General features: G+C 46.8%; 1 protein-coding gene across 1 annotated transcript in view; it reads left to right on the forward strand.

Moving 5' to 3' along the window:
* The window catches only part of LOC115329931 (beta-alanine transporter-like), a 37,458-nt gene that overhangs the window by 11,766 nt on the left and 4,295 nt on the right, over positions 1–21,397 (forward strand). The window contains exons 4-6 of the mRNA XM_042291500.1: positions 1,041–1,209; positions 5,454–5,580; positions 13,704–13,813. Of these exons, the coding sequence (XP_042147434.1) occupies positions 1,041–1,209; positions 5,454–5,580; positions 13,704–13,813 (406 nt within the window). The remainder of the gene's footprint in view (positions 1–1,040; positions 1,210–5,453; positions 5,581–13,703; positions 13,814–21,397) is intronic.

The raw sequence follows: 21,397 nt of genomic DNA on the forward strand, positions 1-21,397 counted from the left end.
GTTAAGAGGTTTTTCATGGCCGCTGGAGATTCCTGTTTCTACGGGGACTCTCACAAAGAAGAATGGGTGCAATGCAAGTGGGCGCTGACTTTATTTTTATGCAATGCTGAGATACACTCAGCACTGCAGGTCAACGGTGCGATTAAAACCAAAACCATAGCCACTCCCCTTCATGGCCTCCCAGGTACCGTAATGCAACTCGCGGAGTGTTGTTTCCTGGGATTTTTTGAAGTAGTCTATTGGCTTGACAGAATGCGGGCCTTTGAGTTTTTGGAGAAGTTTGCATACGCACATCTAGATGGCGCTACAAGTACTTACGAATGCGTTTGCGTTTCGCTGTACTAAAAGTGCTAGATTAACGCACTCCGCAGCGTTCCGCTAAGAGCTTGCATGAGTCTTACACGGGTGTACGCAAAGATCTTTACGCTATTCTAGAACTCTCTATTGTAAACTGACATTCGAACGTAAAGATTAGACTTGCAGTTATATTTTGTATATAGTGTGCATATTACACGCATGAATGCCAGGAGTGTGAGAGTGTCCTTTAGCATTGAGTAGCGAAGCATCTTCTCAAGCCTGCATGCCGTGACATTCCTTTCCGCTATGAAGGCTATAGGAGTGATGATGCGCTATTCAATTTGAACAATTCTTACATTCCTAATAAATATATGGTATTATTGCACCGGTCCCATTAAAAAAAAACTCATGGCATGTTTTATCATTTTCTAAACCATTGGTAGCCTATAACATTCCAGAATAATTCGATAAGATACTCAGGAACCTATCGTTTGCGAAGAACTATGTCATTGTTACACTGACATTTAGAGGCTGTGGCCGGTTTGACGGTAATCTCTCTTATTGTGCTATGTGGTTTAAAAGAAAGCTATTAAAGAATTATTGTGAAGGTCAGATTTATACTCTACTTCGGAGAGTCGGGGGGGGGGGGGGGGGGGGGGGGTTATGGTGCTCAACTAACAAAGGGCGCACTGAGATGGTCCTATCTTCAAGAATCCTGTACATCACGTTCCTTACCCACCCAGTTCTGGAGCTGGTGGGCCCCAGCGAGAGGACCCTGGTTCTGGGTGTTGTCTGCATTGCCTGGACTCTTGGGCTCTGCCTCCTGCCGTTCGTGGCCTATATAGCGAGGTCTTGGTTCACTCTCGGCCTCATATACTCGGCCTGCGCTACAGCTAACTTGCTCTATTATAAGTAAGTACTTCTGCGGACTGTTCCCCCAGAGTTCTTACCTTACCCAGTCTCTATTCTAAGCGAAAACATCTGAGCGTCGAGGTTATCCCGCAGACCAAAATTTGAATCACATCGCGCTTTATATTTTATTGAACAGTTTTACGAAGGCAAACTTCTTTGTTTTTTTTTGTTGATCTGCAAAGCACCCGAAGTTTGCCGCAGCTTTATATTCTGAAATTTACTCAAAAACGACCCCAAAACGAGGCGCCTCTTGTTGTCGTTGTCCTTCCTTTTTCTCTGCTTTTTAGCGCTTTTAACACACCTTCGGAGCACGTGTAGCGATAGTTCGTGCTGCAGAACCCAGAGATCCTGGGTGTAATTCCCATCACTGCCTGTTTCGATTTGGATTTCTTATTCATGAATCGGTAACAGTCTCGCCATACTCTGGCACACTAAACTCGAGCTGTCTAAAGAACGAAAGATTATATTTAACCAAGTAGTCAAATTTGTCTTGCCTAAAACGAGATTCCACGGCTTTGCAAAAGTGGTGGAATATTGTTCGTTATTTTATTTTTTCTTGTCCCAGGGTTTACAGTATGTTTTCTAATAGCCGCGTCCCACTAGAGCGATAAACAGCAACCAACGACAGCGACATACGACAACGAGCGACAAACGTTACTGACAGGTAGTCGGTTTGTCGAAGTCCGCCGTCCCACCTGGCGGACGCGACGCAGAACACGGGGAAAGGAAACTTGTTTCCTAGTGGGGCTAGAGTTGTGAACAAAACACTTCAAAATACGCAGAACGACAGAGTCTGGCGACGCGGTTTTCGCGTTTTCCTCTTTGGGCGTAAAACGCGCCGACAAACGCGGTTAAAATGAAGACGATTACTTTATTTCTTGATTAGTCTTAGTTTGCCGTTGCCGACTTTCCGCTAGCAGTCGTGACAATTGACATCAAACTTTTTCGAAACTAGCAAATCATTCCTTTTTCTTTTTTTTTTTTTTTTTTTTTTGAGGGGGGGGGGGGGGGGTTGTTCGAGGCATTTTTGGCGATAGCCACAAATTTTTACGTCGATCCTGAATATGTTTAAAACTTGAATTCCAGATTATCAAAAGCAGGTTTTTTTTTTTTTTTTTGTGTGTGTGTGTGTGTGTGTGTGTGTGTGTGTGTGTGTGTGTGTGTGTGTGTGTGTGTGTGTGTGTGTGTGTGTGTGTGTGCGTGTGCGTGTGCATGTGTGTGTGTGTGTGCGTGTGTGTGTTTTTTTTTTGGAGAGGGGGGGGCTAATACGGCTTTCCGATTATCACAGAACGCTATGACAAGTCTCCCGTCTGCCGGAATGGCTTGCCGGAATATCGTGTCCTACTTCGTGACGAGCGGTCTTATTTTGGTCAGTCCTCGAACGTCGGTGCATTTATCATGATGCAGGGGCGTAAACCTCGGCGTCTTGAAGCACCACCTCGCGCACCAAGTTTTCGCGAGCAAAACCAGTCACGGCGAATTCCCTTTCGCAACACGACCACCAGCAAGCAAGCCATGACTACAACGAGCATTCGAGGGATGCGAACTGCAGGAACTGCGGCAACGGAGGTTACAAGCGGGGAGGAGGAAAAGTTTGTCCCCGAGAGATGGTCCTCGGTGGGACTGCTTGCGGTGCTTCAAGTTCAAGGACAAACAACACCCTGTCCGTCGTCGATCGTTTGTCTTCGCTCGTCGGCGTTTGTCGTGGGTGTTGATCGTTACAGTGGAACAGAATCAGCGCCGGGCAAAAATCGGTGTTTCTCGCTGTAGTGGGACGAGGCTATAACCAGCTCGCCTGAAAACTTTTGCACTCTGGGCTAGTTGGTAGTTTGTACCTTTGTAAGCGGTCGTCGCCACCTTTAAGAACAAAACTTCCTGCATGGAAGAATAAAATAATTTCTTCTCTCGCCGCGCCATTCCAAGGTGTTAACATTTTAAGCACAACTAATTCTGGGTTTCACTCACCTGTAGACCACGTGACTGAGTAGGAAAGCAAATTACGAAGGCCACTCTATCCTTAAAGGGGCCCTGCAACGGCGTTTAGACTGGTTTTGGATTTGCACCAAAGCTGAGGGCACTGAACGTAGTATCTCAATTAAACCATTCTTTTCTTGAATTTCGCTTTATCTTAAAAGTTATAGGCAAATTAATATTCCAGAAAAAGCAAAAAATAACCTCCTTCATGACGTGCTTAGTCCTGGCTTGAGTGGCCGTTAAATAGAAAAGGGGTAGTGAGCTCAGTGAGCGCTCACGGCTGCCGCACTCCGTGTCAACGCTCGAGGGGGCGCCACTAAAGCATGTGCTGGATAAGCTGGATGAAGCGGTCGGCCAGGGCGGCTCGCAGTGCATTGGCTGCACGATTAAACACTAATTCAGCATGACCTTTCATTGCCACACAAACGACAGCAAACACGGGGCAAAGATTAGAACGGGAGACACTTCGCAGTCCCATACCGCCAAACGGCCAAACCGCAAGCAAAACCAGCTCGCCGAAGGCCTTCGGAAGCAGTCACCCTCGAGCCCATACGACCGCAGCGCTGCCGCGTACATCCGGGGCCTTTCTACGCGGGCCGCTCGTCGGTGCCTGATCCCACTACCCCTTTCTAGTATGCGCCGCCTATTCCACCTCTTTGTAGCAAGCCGTGCCTTATTCGTCTTACTAATACACTCTGCTGTTTGACGTTACGGGGGACGACAGCGGGCGCTAGAAGCTATCTGGGCCAATCCAGCGTTGTTAACCATTCATGTGACCGCGCGTCGCCGCGCACCTTTCGAATGTCATGTGACACTCACTTGACATTGGATTGGCTTCGTTAGTCTTTAGCGTCCTCTGCGGTCCGTCATCTCTTCCTCTTTCTTTCTTTCGGTTTGTCTTTGTACAAGTGTTCCTATTTTTATGGGACTCGCATTAACTCGGATACTAACAAGCCTTCATAAAGGGAACAAAAGATTTAATCATTTCGTTTCAAGCAGAAAAAAAGCTGTGGCTTCCTACGTTGCAACACGCCTGTTTGCAGCTTCTTCCGAGCCCTTTTGTGTGTGTGCACTCGGGCCTGCGTGCTTGTGTGTGTGTTTATGTGATGTGTGTGCGTGTGGGGGGGGGGGGGGGAGGGAGAGGGATCTTTAAGATATATATTATTGACGCCGGATGTGCATTCTTTTCAGATATTCATGTCGAAAATTATTACCTCAGATAATGCAACATTTATCCCATTTCGGTACATTTTAAAGACCTTTCCAGAGCTTGTCACCCAACGAAAAAAAAGATGCGGAGTCACTGAGCTTCCAAAGCATGGGCAGCCTCTGATATTCGTTAGAAGAAATCTATTGTTCATGCTGAAAACGCCTTCCACAGCCCAGTATACAATAATGGCATCATGCATGCAGAAGACGCGATTTGTTGGAATTGCCCACTAGCATTGTACTGATAATCGAATGACTTTTGTTGAGTGAGGCATTTTTCGCCAGTGTAATAATATAATGTTACGAGCGAATTGGACGGCGTTCTGGCTGGTTACGCAAAATTTCTTGTCACCCGTGGTTTTAACACTTTACATGTTTACTTATTGTGCCTTTTTTTTTGCGGGGGGGGGGGGGGGGTGGAAGTTAAAGGGGTTCCAGCATTTTCTAGGGATTTTAGCTCATATAATGCAGTTTTTTTGTGAGTACGAGTATTTGTAAAGGAAAGGCAATATTCTAATTTCTGTCTACCTCTGCGCCTTCAGAAACCCAGTACAATATTTTTTTTTTCATTGCCGTTTATCTCTTTTTTTCCTACAGAACTCGGACACTACATTTGGCAGAAAGTATGCTTAAGCCTAGAAATGAAGTCAAGTGTTCACGCTATGTTCACTTTAGCGTTGCAAAGTTGATTTCTAGGCTGATGTTTTTTATGTGGTAATATGCCAAACTCCCTAAGTAGGCTGCGGGGGTTGTCTCTCGCAGAACTGTGAGAATCTCTCACAGAACTGTGAGAAAGTGGAAACTTACGGGTTTTAACTTTAAGTGTATAATGTTTGTGAAACTCGGAATCAATAAAGATAACTAAATTATGAATCATGATCTTGTCTTGGATGTTCCCATACGTAACTAATGAATTAAAGATCGCCATTTTTTATGCTAGACATCAGTCAGTGGAGTTTATTTATTACACGTTTAAAATATCAGCACGCTATTATTTAAGCAATTACTCCTTTGTCCAGAAGTGGTTAAAAAAAAACTTTTTTTCTCGCTTTGTTCTTAAGAATACTTCCAGAATCTCCGCGCTGGCTCCTGTCCCAGAACCGAATGAGCGATGCAATCGTCATCCTGAAACGGATTGCAAAAAGAAATGGTGTCGAACCACCGGAGAATCTGGCGTCTGACCTCGTGGTAAGTCCAGTTAAAAAAAAAAAAAAGAAAAAAAAGCCTGTCTTCCTTCAACTTAGATCTCAATGTTATTAGGGACCGCATTACGTCCAACACGTTGTCAATAGGGAGTTCTCGCTGACCGCTTACGTCGTCCCGCAGTGCCCTTCACCGGCCGCCAGGAAATCCAGAAATCCGCAAACAAAGCTAGCAGCGCGCAGCCTCAGTAGCGGCGTTATCGAGGAGGAGAAGGAGAAAAGCGGTTACGAAATGTTCCTAATGACGTTAGTAAAAATACAGCTGCAGACGTTCCGTTTCGGAGCATAGCGCGTCAGCGCAGCAGGTAGCGTCAGTCTAAACAAAATACAATAAGCATCTCTTCAACGGACGAAATCATAAGCTCAAGTGACAAAGGGTTTAAGTCGTAAACTTCTTATTCTACGCTCGTGCCATTCAATATAAAAATGTTACAGCAATACGATCACACGTGTTGACATTTAAGGGGCAGTGCAACGATTTTAGTGTTCGAATAATTGACAGTTTGTATTTTTTATACTTTTTACCCGAGGACAGCTGACCAAAAACGCATCAGTTTGCTGGTAAAAACTGCTATTTTGGTGCGTAATCGTAAAGAAGAAAGCGAAATATTTGCCGATCTGCAGCCGCTTTTGGTGGTTAACGGAACTGGTGTGTGATGTACTCTTGGGGATGCGCGGAAGTGAACAAAACCTGTCCCCCCCAGCTGCTACACTCGCCCTCACCCCTGTGGCAAACCGTCTTTTATGTCGATTTCAGTGATGTGATTGGCCTAAGCCATTTTGGAGCACCTTTTGGAGCTGCCAAAACAGTGTTTTGGAGCAGCAAATGTGGCCTTTGGAGCAGCCAAAAGAGTGTTTCGGAGCTAAAAAAGTGACTTTTGGAGCATATATTCTTAGAAAAATAAATATTTGTTTTAAGTGCTGGACAAACGAAGGGCACTATGTGTTGTGTTGTGATGTGACGTGTTGGGGCAGAACTCGCTGCTTGTGTTTTTGTTGCTGAGACATCCCACAAGTATACAGTGCTGTAAGCGTTGCCGAGCAATTCCGAAAAAAAACAACACTCGCTATTGTTTTACTGCTTCCCGACGTGGCAGATTTTTATAAAAAGTAAGCAAATGTAAAACAATGAATTGCAACCGTCCCGGCTGGTGCCTCTCGTGCAATCATGTTCACATGCACGTGAAGGCAACTTCGGCAGGCTTGCAGTTACACGTGGTTCGTCGCGCGAGCGGAGACAACGGCTGTTCGACCGAAACCGAAACCATGCCACTCCGCTCCGTCGCCAACTGGTTCCCAAAATAGTATGCAAAATGTAACTGTCCAGCATACTACAATAAACAGTCCAGCGGCGCCTGCTTGCCAGGCCGGCAGGCGAGGTACAGGCTATACACACAGAAAAAAAAAAACCTGAGCGTATCGATGCAAGACATTGCGAATCAGGGTCAAAAAGTTCTTGGGCCGCTTTGTGCAACGACTGAACTCGAAACAAACAAGCGCGGTGTGCGGGTTCAGCGTGCAGACATTGCCTTCTTTGCTTTAGCTCACTTCTCGTCGTCAACTTTTTTCGCGGCAGATTTTTCACGTACCGGGGTCCCTCTCGAAAGAAAGCTTATCGAGAGAAACCTAGGTAATCAAAACTTCGCCAAGCAGTCATTGAGTTAAAGAGGGATTTTTATAGCAGCGTATGATTTAAACAAGAGCAGGAATGTCGATGCGTTTCAGTTTAAAAAGCGCCATATCTGCAGCGACCTGGGGACGGCAACACACGACGTCGCGCAACCACGGCTACTGTGGTCGCGCGAGCGCTTCAGCCAACGTTACTAAAACACTCAGTTGGGAAACTCGCCGTCGAAACCTGGGCCGCTGGCGTCCACCGAGACCGAGCTAAATGCGGCAACAGCGCCACTCGTTTTCGTTTGTCTGTACTGTGGTCACCTTAAGCTTTTTGAAAGCCTGTTTTCGCGTAAAAACAAACGGAAAAGACTCTTTTCGTATGAAATTTATTGGAGTTTAGTACCAAATGATGGGCGCGTAATGTTTTTATCATCTTTAGTTCCCAAGGTTTTGCGGAACAATTAATATTGTTTTCATACAACCATGCCTCAGCGGGCCTTTCAGGTAGCACGTCCTGACCTAGGTACATTTTAACGTCGGTAGTTGGACGCGGCGCGTCCGCCGGGGAGGAGGGGGTGGCACCCCTGTAACCTCTGCCGCTGTATCTGTTTTTAAAGCCATAATAGTAAGTCACGTGCAGTTCCTCGAGAGGCCGCTGCGGGAGAAATGGTGGCGTTGTGTTCGTCATTAGCTCGGTGCTCGGAGACAGATTGGGGTCACTTTTTCAAAGCTGTCTCTATGGGAGTTTCTCAACTGAGTGTTTTAGTAACGTTGGCTTGAGCTCACAAAGTAACCCGCCGCGCAAGGAACTATCGCCGCGCGGCGTGTCTGGCACTTGGCACACTAACATCGGAGCGTCCGCAGAGGCCCGCGTCCATCGCTAAAAAAATTTAAAAAAAAAAAACTAAGAAAGACGCCAGACGAGATTCCCGAGACGACGAGAGCGCGAAACGCGAGACGACGGGAAAAATCATGCAAGACCGAATAGACGATTGATGCAGGGTACTTTGTGTCCGGCGGCGTCTTTTGTGCCACCAAGCTCTAGCATGCTCAATTACGGTTCTCAGTTTAGTTTCGTTTTTGAAAGGCGACCAAAATTGGCCGTTTGGCGCAGGCTTGGCGCAGATTAGCCACATTTTGGCGAAATGTAGCAGGATGTAGCAGGGTTAGCCCCTTGGCGAAGTTTGGCGCAATTGGCGCCGCAATCACATCACTGCGATTGCTCCCAGCGACCTTCGACGATGCTAATCCTTTAAAAGTCAACAATAGCGGAAAAAGCGGCTGGGATCTCTGAAGAGAGAACTCCAGGGGAAACTACGTGATCCCCAAGAGTGCGTCCCTCGAAAAGCGACGTGGAAGGTTGAGAAGCACTTTGACCTTCGATTTGTTTGGATTTTTTTTTTTCTTACATAAAAAGTAGGGCTTACAAGAAAATAGGGTTTTCTGTTCTTTGTTCCATGGGTGACATATTAATTTCCGCAGTTAATTGGCCCAAGTCTGAAAATCGTTGTACCGCCCCTTTAAATGCTGGATAATGATCGGTTAACATTCCGCTTTGACAGTTAGAGTTTTAATTAATGTTTTAACTGCCATCTGGTGGTAAGTGGTATAGCCACATGCCTTTTCGCCCCGGAAATCACGTGACGCGTGGCGTTTCCGGTCTTCCAGCTACTAGTTTCTTGACTTAGAAGCCGTTATTAGCCTGACCGTTGCTACCTACGGTTGCCGGGTACCTACTAATATAAGTGACAAGCAGTTTCTAGCTCTTACCTAGTAAATACTATTAGTTTTTTTAGTTTTTTTTAAGAGTGTAGTGCGCCAGGTGGCAATAGTGCTTGAGGAAGAACCGTTCTTCACGGGTTGAAAGAGTTCTTGTGACGTCGAAGAACCGTTCTAAAACGGATTTTTGGGGAGAATAAGCTTGCAGAAATAAAGCTTTATACTAACGCACTCCTACCCAAAGTCTTAAGTTTTTTTTTGTTTTCTTTTTCTGCGGCGGAGGGCTTTGCTTGTTGGTGTTTGCTACTCTTTAGAAAGGGGGCTAAAGTAAAGGAGCGGAGGGGGAGAGTGCAACGGAGTGTTACCGCGCCTCCTACTCCGAAATATACCGTCTTAAGTTTCTATCGTACGAGTACGCAGCTCCACAAACCGGGGTTTAACACGGGTGTTCCTTTACACAAAAAGCTGCGCTAACGTGATTTCTCACATTTAAGATGTTTCTTGACCGATTCGGCGCGGTTCAGCAGTATAGGTTAGCTTGCAGGCCTCTTGACATTCTTGCCTATTTTATGAAATTAAGCATATGGCGCAATCACTAGATAGCAATCTTAATTTTGAGCTCACATCACCTAGAACAGGAAAAATACTACGCTGAGCCCGTGTAGCGAACCTGCGACCCGCCAGAGGCAGCGGTAAGAAACTTAGCAGTTCCGTCATTTAAAACTAAACATAGCCGTCAGGGGTTCAAGTGTAGCCTCATCCAATTTTGAATAACACTTTCATTATGCAACACCGTTAGTTATGACACTCTAAATCATGTGTGAACGACGCCCTTTATTCAGTACGCTGGAGACATTGAGAGATTAGCAAACGCCGGTCGTGACTAAACATGTTCATATTAATCGCTGCGTGATTCGTACTTGGTATGTTCTTATCGCTTGATACCGCTATCTTGTTAACTACAAGACAATAGTAGAGAGCGTAGATCGATCCGACAACTCCTCCAACGATCCCCGTAACTATGCGATGCACGCGCAAAGGCGCGGGTGGTGTATAGGGTATACGCGGCGTGCAAGTTTGTCTGCTACTTGCGCACCACATGCATTTGTTTAATCCTCAAATGCGCCCCCGTGCGTTTCTATATAGCCCCGACTTCAACCATAGCCTTCTGTACACTGACAAAGCCCGGCAGATCGCCACGAGACGCAGCCGCCAAAAGTGAAAAGGTAGAGCGCCAGACAAGAGGCACGCAACGGGCGCCCCGCTGCGGCGAGACGCCTAAACACGCTTATCCCGAGCGATTGATTGCCCGCTCGTGCTTCTCGCGTCCTCGGGTTACCGCTTCTTTTCTTGTCGGGTTTTAAAATCATGACTCGAGTCTTCGCTGCTGAAACAAATCTCGGCGCTGACAGCAGGCTCCCCGAGAAATGCTCTGTGCCACCAGATCCTCGCGCTCCAAATCTGCGACCGGGCACTCTATGGCTCCGTCATCGAACTGCCAGGCTCCGTGAGCATAGAGGAGGTTATGGTTCAACCCATGACGGCACGAGCTTCGCTGGCTCGTCATCGCAAAATCTCTACGCGTTTTTTTTTTTTTATTTCTTTTTTACGTTTTTTGATTGGTTTGTTTTTCTTTAAGTTTTGATGAGCCAAAGACAAAGTTTAGAACACTTGCTCGCCGTATGTCGTTATTGGAAATATCGGTCACGATCTACCAAAACTTCCTATTGAGATAATAGAGAGTTTTAGGGAACCGTTTCTGCACATCCGATACGGTACGATGGGCCCTCCGGTACGAACTGCGCATGCGCCTGTCTTCTGCGACCTTACCGTAATGCGCTGTTGGAACCGTAAGGCACGACCGGCACGACCAATGGCCGACATGGACAGTCTCCTTCGTTAGCAAAATGGCTATTTCGCTGGCGGAGAGAGCGTGCCGTGGCTCCAAACATGAATAAAATAACTCGTGGCAGTGCCTAGCAGGAGCGCGATGTGTGACAGCAAGTCCATAAAGTTTGAGTCAGCAAAAAAGAAAAAGAATAAAGAACAGAGCGCAATAGGACTTTTTTAATCTCAATAAATTGGTGTTTAGCGCAGCCAAAAATCGTCTGCTCGGTAGCTCAGTGGATTGGAGCGCCGATTTCTTGAGCTGTAGAGGACCGGTAGTGGAGAGTTGGAATCCCGCTGGCCCAGAACAATTTTTTTTTTTTACATATTATATGTTTTTTTTTTTATACAAACATTGGATGTGCATTTTGAGCACTTATCACCCGTTTTTTACAGCTGCTGTTATGACAGGATTATCTGTAGTGGCAACAGAGTGTGCAACAGCCTTCTGCTTTAAGGCTCTGGATACTTTTTAGTTTAAAAATGTTGCATGAATTAAAAATTTCTGTACAAATGCTAATCACATATATCCTATAAAACGAGCCCTTTGAATATTTGGTGATAGTTTTAATAAGTGTACAGCAGTAAAGTTACAGGTTTTCCTTTATATTTTCTTCGTGGTCGTACCGTACACGGCGCAACGATCGGTCCGCGTGCGTACGACCGTGATCGTCTGCTACCTGTACCGTAAGAGAGCAACATGAGCGCCGCATCTACCTCCGTCCCTCCGCCTCCTCCTCGCAAGAGATTTACAGTAGTAGACAACATCTTTCTACTTCAGGAGCTGCTAGGCGCTACTCCTTTTTCGCTCCAGCACTTTGGAATGACGCAGCGTTGAAAAAGAACTTATCGTTGCGAGGAGCGAAGGAACGGATTGACCTCCTCGTAAATAAAAATAGAGATTTAAGACATACTGAAAGATACGTCATTTCAAAAATATACACACTGTATGGAAAGTAACGAATTCCCAGAGTCCCTTATGAATATAGAATCCACTAGGGTACTAAAAAGGAAACTAAGGAATTGGTGTCAAGCATTTGAGCTGTAGATATCGTAGCCTAACCGTTGGAGATATTTCGTGCTTTTATTTCATGGTTGCGTGAGTAGACTTGGCTATAAACACCTATATTTCATGCTCTAAAGTGTTCCTTTTTGTATTTATTTGTGCTGCTAATTTTGTGTTCCTTTCATTTTTTTTTTTTTTTTTTGTGCTGCTGAGTGTTTTTTTTTTTTTTTGTAACAACATGTATTGTAGTTGGTCGCCTGATCCCACATACAAGCAGAATGCTGCTTTTGTGGGCCAGCTCTTTATTTCGTATGACTTGATCTTAAAATAAAAATTGAATTAAATTGAAAATTGAATTAAAAATTGAATTGAATTAGCTTTGTACAAGAAAAATGACCGCATCAACTTGAGAAAGTGAGTATATTTTGGTTATTTTTGAATTTTCTTCGAGATTTAATATTTCTAGTTTTATTTCTCCATAGCTTTCTTAATACTCGATCCTGCATTGGGCCTCGAGGGAAAAAGACAGGATCGCTAGCAGACGACTTCGAATGTTGATGATAAGCGCGCGCGAGCGTGTTCTTGTGCCAAATCGAGTTTGCTTTCGGCAACGTTTCAGCATATCAGGACGTGGTTGGTGTAAACATCATATTTGTTGATGTAAAACACCGAAGTTTGCCCGCTGAGAACGCATGATGTATTTGAAAACAAGTTACCATGTACGGTCGAGGCATTATTTTATTCCCCAAGTATATAAATCTGGTAAACTGAAAGAAAAAAAAACCAAAATACGCTGGCACTTCATTCGTGGTATCCGCACATCATTCCTGGTATCACAACTTTTTTCTTTACTCAAAAGCTACGCCAAGTTGAACGTTCTATGCCTTGCCGCCAACAAGCGCCTTCTCTTAGTGTATCGGTGCTCGGTGGCACCCGAAAGAAATGCGACTGACTCCGTGTCACGGCAAACCAAAAAGAATGTTTATTCACTCGTGCCCCTGCACAAGTCACGGGCCCCACGGCACGCGCGTGCGTGCCTCGCTTATAGAAAGCGGGAAGTTCAAAAGAGACTCACGCCACACTTAGTGCGCAGACAGTCGTACAAAATCACTTTTTCTAAATTGCTTTCGCTGAATAGAGCCAACTCCAAGTCATGGTCAAAAAGATCGAGCGCCATTGTTGTCGGAAAGCTCGTCTGCTTCTTTAGCAGACGAACATTTTAGAACTTCGCCGTGCTAGGGGCGACACGCCGCGGTGCGCCAGTTTTTGTATTACGGAAGCGCATTCATTCCAGTAAAAAAATGAGACGAACTATAAGTAGGTATACTATTTTTTTGGTTCTCTATATATTTAGGGTGCGATCTTTATTTACTTGAGTTTCTGCGAGTTGTACAAACAAACGCAAATTTGTCTTTTCTCGATGAGGCGGATGCAGGTTTCCGTTGCCAGGGGGCGCGACCTGTACCGATCGACTGCTATCGTCTGCGAATACGGTTCCCCCAAAGCCGTTTCAGGGCACACGATCGGTCCACACGCCCGATCCAAGGTATCGATCGTTTTTGTTTATCGATCGTATTTTGTTCCGGTTCCCTAAAACTCTCTAATAAAGGAGCGACATTAAAATGCTCACGAATCGTTTCGCACGGCGTTTCTTGAGTCGGTAGTAACTAACGCACAGTCGAAATTCATCCTTTTTACCAATGTTGAAAATATTTTACTCTAATTATCTTTCTTTTCTTATTGCCTAAAACTGTATACTATAAATCAGGCTTGGCATTCGCGAATATTTATATTTTGTTGGCGATTTCTTTTTACGTGATTTTATAGAAAAATTGTGACCAGTTGAAGCGATAACCTAATGTGGCCCCCTGTTTTGAAAGAAAGTGCAGAGGGAGCTGGCTCAAGAGACCGAGGCAGAAACGGCGTCGTCACGTGACTTGTTCACCAAGCCCGAGATCCGCAAGAATCTGCTCATCATTACTCTGTGCTGGTGAGAGCATGTTGAAGGCACAGTATCGACCTACCTACGCCTCGATGCTTCTATTCACCTCACAAAAACCAACGAGACGCATGAAGAATGTTTCGTCAGCTTTTGCTCTTGGAGCTGTTTGTGAGCGTGTGTCTGTGCTGGGGGAGCGGGGAGTTTACATCCCAACCATTTATTCTCCCTTTCATTTTATACACTTAACAATAAACACATAACAGTTCTATTGATGTAACGCTATACCTTACAAAAAATCTGTAAACCTCACACCCTTAAAAAATGTGAGACTTTTCTAACACCTTGACTAAAAATGTAATACTGCAGTACACCTCCTTATAAAAGTGTAAATTCACAGTACACCTTCTGCTAAAAGTGTAATTTTCATAGTACAAATTTTGTTAAAAAATGCACTCCGTCCCGGAATCCTATGAAATGACTGAAAAAAAGAGAAATTTACGCAAACGAATCGACCCAAGTAGCACGGCGATCCTTGGCCAGTGCCGTGGTAATATCGGCCCACCGGTTTTGCAGCACGTCCCGACATTCGGCAGGTATACTGGCGTACCGCCGTTTCGCGACCGGTCTTGTAACGGCGGTATACCGTGCGAGCACTGCCCAGGTCGCTATGCCGGTCAGATATTGGCCTGGGGCGGTTTGCTCATCTTGCGGCCGCGGCTGCGGCCAAAAGGGATTTTTATGTCACGTGACAAGCTCCATGGGGACAAGGAAGTACCTAGCGCCCCTGCCTAATGGCAGAGAAGTCCGTGCCACTTCGAGTACAAAAGTCTAATTTCGCTCGCATGCAGAAACTGACTGCAGAGGCTTTAAACTGAAGTGCAATTAACCGCCCCACCGTATTTTAGGAGCGGCAGGTAAAGTTACGGCCAGGGAAGTTAAATATAAGCCAAAATAAAGGGAAAATAGAGCCAGATACAATCGATGCAAGTATATTGATATCCCTGCGCTAGCGCCGCATATTCGAGGTTTCTTCCTGTAGTCGAGGGGTAACAGCTCCGGGGACCCGCGTCGTGGCGCGAAAGTTTTGGGTCCAAATCGCTCCAAAAGTTTTACTTTTTTTGCGTGTTTGTGTGTTTTTTTAAATCTTGTTCATTTTTTTAATTGACACGACTGCAGTGTGTATTAGCACCAAAAAGGCGCGTCCTGTTATCGAAAAAAGGTATAGAAAGCGCGTTTTATATTTAAAAACATAAAATTGTAGTTGCTGGGGAAAGGATGGTTGTATCGGCCCCGTTTGAGTGAAAGTCATACTGATGCTGTAATCTTGGTGTTCTTTTAATGAACATTATGAAACGTTCTTAATTGCGCGTTAACTTGGCTTGATCTTGGTTTCCTTTTAATGATTGAAACGATTGTATTAGCGCGTTGACTTGGCTTTACCATTTTTTTTCTTCCGGTTTGTCGGTCCAACAGCTGGGGCAAACAGTAAAACCGTGTAAGGCGCAGTAGTCCTCGTGAATGATTTGTAAAAAAAGATCACACTTAAAAAATAAAACACGCGCGGAATGAAAAAAGAAGCGTCCGCGGAGATTTGAACCCGGAACTTTCACGCCCTGACGACAAGTCCCGGTGCTCTAACCGCTCCACTACAGCAGAATTTTTTTTTTATTTATTTATGACATAAAAATGGAGGATGTTGTTCCGGTGCTAGCGCAGATATATAATTACACAACCACCGCTTTCGTTTTGCATGATTTTTCCTTTATTTTGGCTCATATTTACCTTCCCTGGCCGTAACTTCACCTGCCGCTCCTAAGGTATGTACGGGGCGGTTAATTGCACTTCAGTTTAAAGCCTCTGCAGTCACTTTCTGCGAACGAAATTAGACTTCTGTACTCGAAGCGACACGGATTTCTCAGCTCTTAGGCAATAAAGCTATGTACTTCTTGTCCCCATGGAGCTGGCCACATGAAATAAACATCCCTCGTGCCCGCAGCCACGGCCGCGGCCGCAAGATGAGCAAACCACCCCAGATGTTACATATGCGTCTGCTCTGTATCGGCCGGACGTCGCCTATGCTCTCCCTTTGTATCGGCAACATCGGCAGTATTGGCTTGCGCGTTAAGTGCAGATATCGGGCTCGCCTAGCACGCACACATGGGCAAACGGGATTGTTTTCAATCTCCCACAAAAGTTTATTAACACCCTATCATCACACACAGCTTGTTCTCGGCATATTTAGAAAAGTGATACTTCTCCGTGGAATGGAAAACCAATTATTAAATAGAATTACACTTCTTCGTTGCCAAGCGAAGTTCATAAATCAAACACGAAGGACCGTGCATATTAGATAGTTTTAATAGATCGTTCCTGTGGATCCGATAACGATACCCGATACTTCGCAACCGCCTTCGCGCATATATTGTATCGTCATTGGGGATATGGAAGACATCGGAACGATATACTAAAACTTTTTATTCAGACGGAAGCAGGACTACTATCAGAATCATGATTGCCGTGTACTTGAGAATAAAAAAGCAATATCACGTGGTTCGTGATAGATCATAATCCGACTGCGGCAGCACGAAGCAACGCCAATATAAATTCCAGAAAGAAGAAGGATTCCCACATTCAACGAAATTCTCGTTGTTGCGGATGAGAAGTTTGTTGTCGAAACGGGTCCAACGAGCAGAGCAGAATATTTCCATGGAGTCCGACAAAGAAAAGGTGCGTTACTGAAAAGTAGGCACAGGCGTATTCCGGACGTTCACGACAAAAATACCACGGCCGCAACTGCAACGCACGAAAAGCAGAACATTGAAGAGCGCATTTCGGAAAGCGCGGAGTTACGCAGCCCCTTACACATCACCACAACTTGGCGTATACGGCAAAGAGTACGGCCCCAGTAAGCCCATCAGCGTGTCAGGGCGAGTCACGTGACAACTTTTTGTCCAAGCGTTTTCCCTACGGGGAGCTTTCACGTGTTTTGCTCCACCACTTTGATTTTATTGAAGCGGTTTCCGCGCTCCCTCACACCCGCGCGAAAACACAGAAGACGGTGGGAAGGCTTAACACAAGGCGAGGTCGAAGAGAGATAGTCAATGCAGCTGAGCTCCCTCTGCGTGTTTTGTCTCTCATTCTCGGGCTAAAAGTAAAGGTGCGTTCACATCGGCGATGCGATCTAGTCGCGCAATAACTTTCGTCGCAAAAGTGATCATCGCAGAAAAAAAGTGACGCGATTCGAACAGTCGCTAGCTGACCCGACTTTTTGCGATGCGATCTAGTCGCGGAGTGGATCAACCAATCAGCGGCGTTCGGAGCGAGAGTTCTCGAGAAGCGACTCGGATATCGGGCACGCCCGTGTGACCATCTGATTTTTTGCGATGTGATCTAATCTAGTCACATCGCGCGAGTGCTTTTACATCGCCTGTGCGAAAGCGGCTCAACCAATTCCTGTTTGCTTTTTTTTAACCTCGGTTATGAGTTGGTCATGAAATCCGAATACCTGGCCAGCATAGCTGATTAACAAACGAATCTTCCCCATACTCAACGGAAAAAGGTGGCGGGTACAGTATGTCAGGATAGGGTCGGCGCAATCCATCCGATACCTCAAGGATATCGGCTAGATTAAAATGGTATCGGCATAATTTTTCCTATATTACGCTAATATCGGCGCCATACTGGTGCTGCCTGGATGCCAACACTTCTGTGAAGGTTTTGTGGGGTTCTGAAGGATTGATTGCTACGATGTTGGAACCTTGAGCACGATCAAGGAACGGTATGAATTGTGAGATAGCGCTAATGTCATCTTTACGTATCAATTTGAGACGATCGTGGCAAACCTTGGCTAACACGATAGAAAGGGGGGAATAAGAAATCGTGGGCGTATTCGATAGTATCGCCATTACACCTTAACACGGTGTGCATTAAAGGTGTAATGAAGAGGACGTACACCCTTTAAACGTGATTTTGCCAGCTGGAGGGCGCAGGAAAGGAGTAGGAAGGGTGTAAATGACCATGGCACTCTTTTTACAACTGCATACTCTCGAAAAGCGTGTAAAAACTTATGTAAAAAGGATTGTTCGTTCCGAAACACATCCTCTTTACACCATTATAGGTGTGAAAATGTTTAGCGGTGCACCCCAATTGGGGAGGGGGGGGGGGGAAGGGGGGGACGCAGCGAACCGTCAGAGCCAATCCGCCAATCCAACTCTAGGCGAGTGTAAAGTGATTTTCGGAGGGGCGCAGAGAGACTCGGGGGTATAGGATAGCCACGTGCTCCGTGCGCATCGCTGGGTGTGCCGAGACGCCTCGTAGCGCTCGCTGCCATTCGTGGAAAGGTTAAAGGGAGTGTATTGCCATTCCGATGCTTCGCCAAAGTCAGTGTTCCAAATTGTTGTTATTTTTATTTCTCGTCCTTTCGAGGTAGACAAGAAAATACCTTGGAAAGTTTGCCTCCACCTGTAAAGTACGAATACCCGTACGCCTGCCGTCAACAAGTGTCGTGGTGTTTTCGTTTACTGCGCTTCTGTTAAATGCATTGATCATAAAAGCATGAAATGCTATTTCATTAACGCTACCCTCAATCCCAAAATGCTGTCCGTCGGTCCGTCCGTCCGTCCGTCCGTCCGTCCGTTCGTCCGTGCATTTTCCCGCTAAATTTAGAGGAGAAAGTGGCGTCACGTGTCTTATACACTTGAGGAAATTGACGAAGCGTGACCCATACATCAACTCAGTTTCCCCGCAAAATTTAGAGGAGAAAGTGGCGTCACGTGTCTTATACACTTGAGGGAATTGACGAAGCGTGACCCATACATCAACTCAGTTTCCCCGCAAAATTTAGCGGGAAAATATGACACCTGACAAACTAATTCCTTAAATTGTAGTTCATGTATTATAAGACTTCAAAGGAATATGTTGCTGCCACTTCTTTTTTTTCTTGCATGGTATTGTGTAGTTACAGGCGCCCATGCAATTGCGGGCCGCCTATCTGTCGTTGTATCTAAACAAAAATAAACTTATCGCTGAGTGGTTGGTTGATACAACTATGAACGGGCGTGTCAACCTATAAACTGGGGCTGTGTCGAAAATTGCTCGTAATTAGAGTGTTTTAGTAGCTCTTTGCGATGGCCTCGATAACGGCACCCGATACTGCGTCGATGGCGTGGCGCGCGCATCGTGTCCTTATCTGTTACCGATATCAGAAGTATCGGAACGACCAATGAAAACTTTCTCTTTTCGTAGAAACATTAGGCTTTTACTGCGCTTGTTACCCGGCCCGGTGAATGACTTCCAAGAAACTGGGGCTTTGAAGGTGTGCACCGCGTCTATATCTTGCTAAACATGTCTACTGCTTAGGGTGCCTTCTATAACACCATAGACAGAGCTGTGGAACGCGAAGAAAGCGATCGTTGCAATTCTTTATAGACCACTACACTATTCGTCTTCTGCGCACTGCCACATCTGTCTAATATACTCCGTTCAGCTTTTGGTCTGACGGTAGCAGGCGCTACTATCCAGTAGAGCCAATCAAGGGGCGCAGAAAGTACATCGTCACGGCGCTCCTCCTCTTGCTGCGTTTGTTGTCACCCAGTACACCAATCCTGCACATCGAATGCGCAGCGATTCATCGCTTTTAATTCGTTCGCATTAGTGACCTGGTATGGTGCCCTGCAATATGAATCACCCCCTGTGCGCGCCACGCGTTCCACCGGGAACGCGCTTATCAGCAGAAACTGATTAGCGTGTTTTAAGCCCCGAGTGAGCGTCCTCCCCTCGAAGCAAAATGGAATTGCTCGGAGCGCTCGCAGCGCCCGCGCCAGCCACCGCCCCGGCCAAGCGCTCCCAGGGGGTCTTTCATATTGCAGGGGACTGTACATGCGCCGACCTTGAACTGTGGAAACTGGCTAGGAAACACCTTCTGCAAGTGCCGACAGACGGCGGCGCGGTGCATATTTCGAGAGGCTAGGCGATAGGGCGCATAGCGACGGAGGCCGCACTGGATTGGCTGGTTATGGGAAGCGACGCCGGGACGTAATACATAGCAACCGAAAATCGCCAGCGACGTCCCCTTCGCCAATTTCGGCGCTCCGCAGTTGGGGACGGCAGATGTACCTCCTGCCAGATGGCTCATTATAAAATATTAACCCACCTTGGCCCACTCGTACACGCCGCTTTGCGGCGCCCAGCCGGAGGCCATGTCCGCCCTAGCCCTGCTGTCCCCCAATGCACCTCGGTTATTCCTCAGTTGACGTCACGCCGTCGTTCTCTTTAACCAGCCAATCCTGTGAGGCCGCCGTTGCTACGCGTCCTATCGCCTAGCCTCTCGACATAAGCGGTCAGGGGGAGTGGGTGCGCGCTTTGGACGCCTTCATAAGCTCCTGCCGCAGGCTTTGGAAACCTGTAGACGCACACGGGCTGCGCGGTTCCGTTCTTCGGCCTGCCACGCCGTTCTTGACGCCCAGCCGTCTTATACCTTGTCACCGGGCAGTAAGCGCACGGTGTCGTTGTCCCTCTGTGCACAACATGTATGCAAAGCATTGAAATGGATCTGTCGTTTTCGCGGCGTCGCGTGCCACCTCTTTCATACGCACGCTAAGTGACCTATACTGATCTGCTTGCACCAGGGAGAAGAAGGGGTTTTGGGAATCCTCATCCGGCGGAAAAGTGCCGAGGATCAGTGCCGAGGACAATATTTTGGGATATATCAGTTTGGTACCGCCTACCCGTTCTGTGGTCCGTAGCGCCCTCTGGGGCTGGAAGGACGGACCGTGCTTACGCGTGCACAGCCATTTAGATTATAGTACGGTTTCGCCGACACCAGATGGGCGGCAGGAAGCGTCATAACTAGAGTTCCTGTATAGGCTCCCTACGGGAGCCAGAGTAGAGTGCCTTCATACACACGCGCGCTTTTGCTTGAGTGGTGACATCTCAGACATTTTTCCGCCCGGTAGTTTTTTTATGCATTTTGAAGTGCGCGCAATCCGGTGTCACTCAGCTCGAGCGCGTAGCTTTGGCTAATGCATAGACGCCATCTTACCGCCCAAGTCACGCACCGAGGGCACGAGAGCGCCACGCGCTGGCACATTCAGGGCAACAATGGATGTCTTCACCCTGAGGCAGACAGACATGTAGGCACCCTAAGCCAGAGTTGCGTGTTCATCTCCGTAGCGCCGCCTTTCCTGCACGGCATGTTGGTCCCGCTCGTCACGTGACTGAATTCGGCGAATACCGGCGGGAAACGTACGCCGGGGCGCGTGCAACGTCTACTTTCCTGCACGGCACTTGTTGCGGCTCCTTACGTGATCGCGCAACTCTGGCTCCCGTAGGGAGCCTATACACTCCGTGCGGGAACTATAGGGGGCGCTTTGAAAAACGCGCGCAGCGCCGCTAGCGGAGGAGCTGGCGTTCGACTGTGAGGCGCGTTCAGCAGCCTGCGGCGCCTTTTCGCATGCCAAACTGTGGCGGCGGAAGCGCGCGCGGACGAAACGTTTGCTTTTTGAGCCGATAAGTTGAGGGTGACGTTGCATGAGTGCTGGGGCAGAAGGGCATTTAGCTGTTCTCCACTTCTTATATATTGAGTTTGAGTCGTTATTAGGGGCAATTTCTCTAGTTGCGGCCGAAAAAGGAGTT

Source organism: Ixodes scapularis, unplaced genomic scaffold, assembly GCF_016920785.2.
Source record: "Ixodes scapularis isolate PalLabHiFi unplaced genomic scaffold, ASM1692078v2 PGA_scaffold2__306_contigs__length_199485367, whole genome shotgun sequence".
Lineage (NCBI taxonomy): Eukaryota > Metazoa > Arthropoda > Arachnida > Ixodida > Ixodidae > Ixodes > Ixodes scapularis.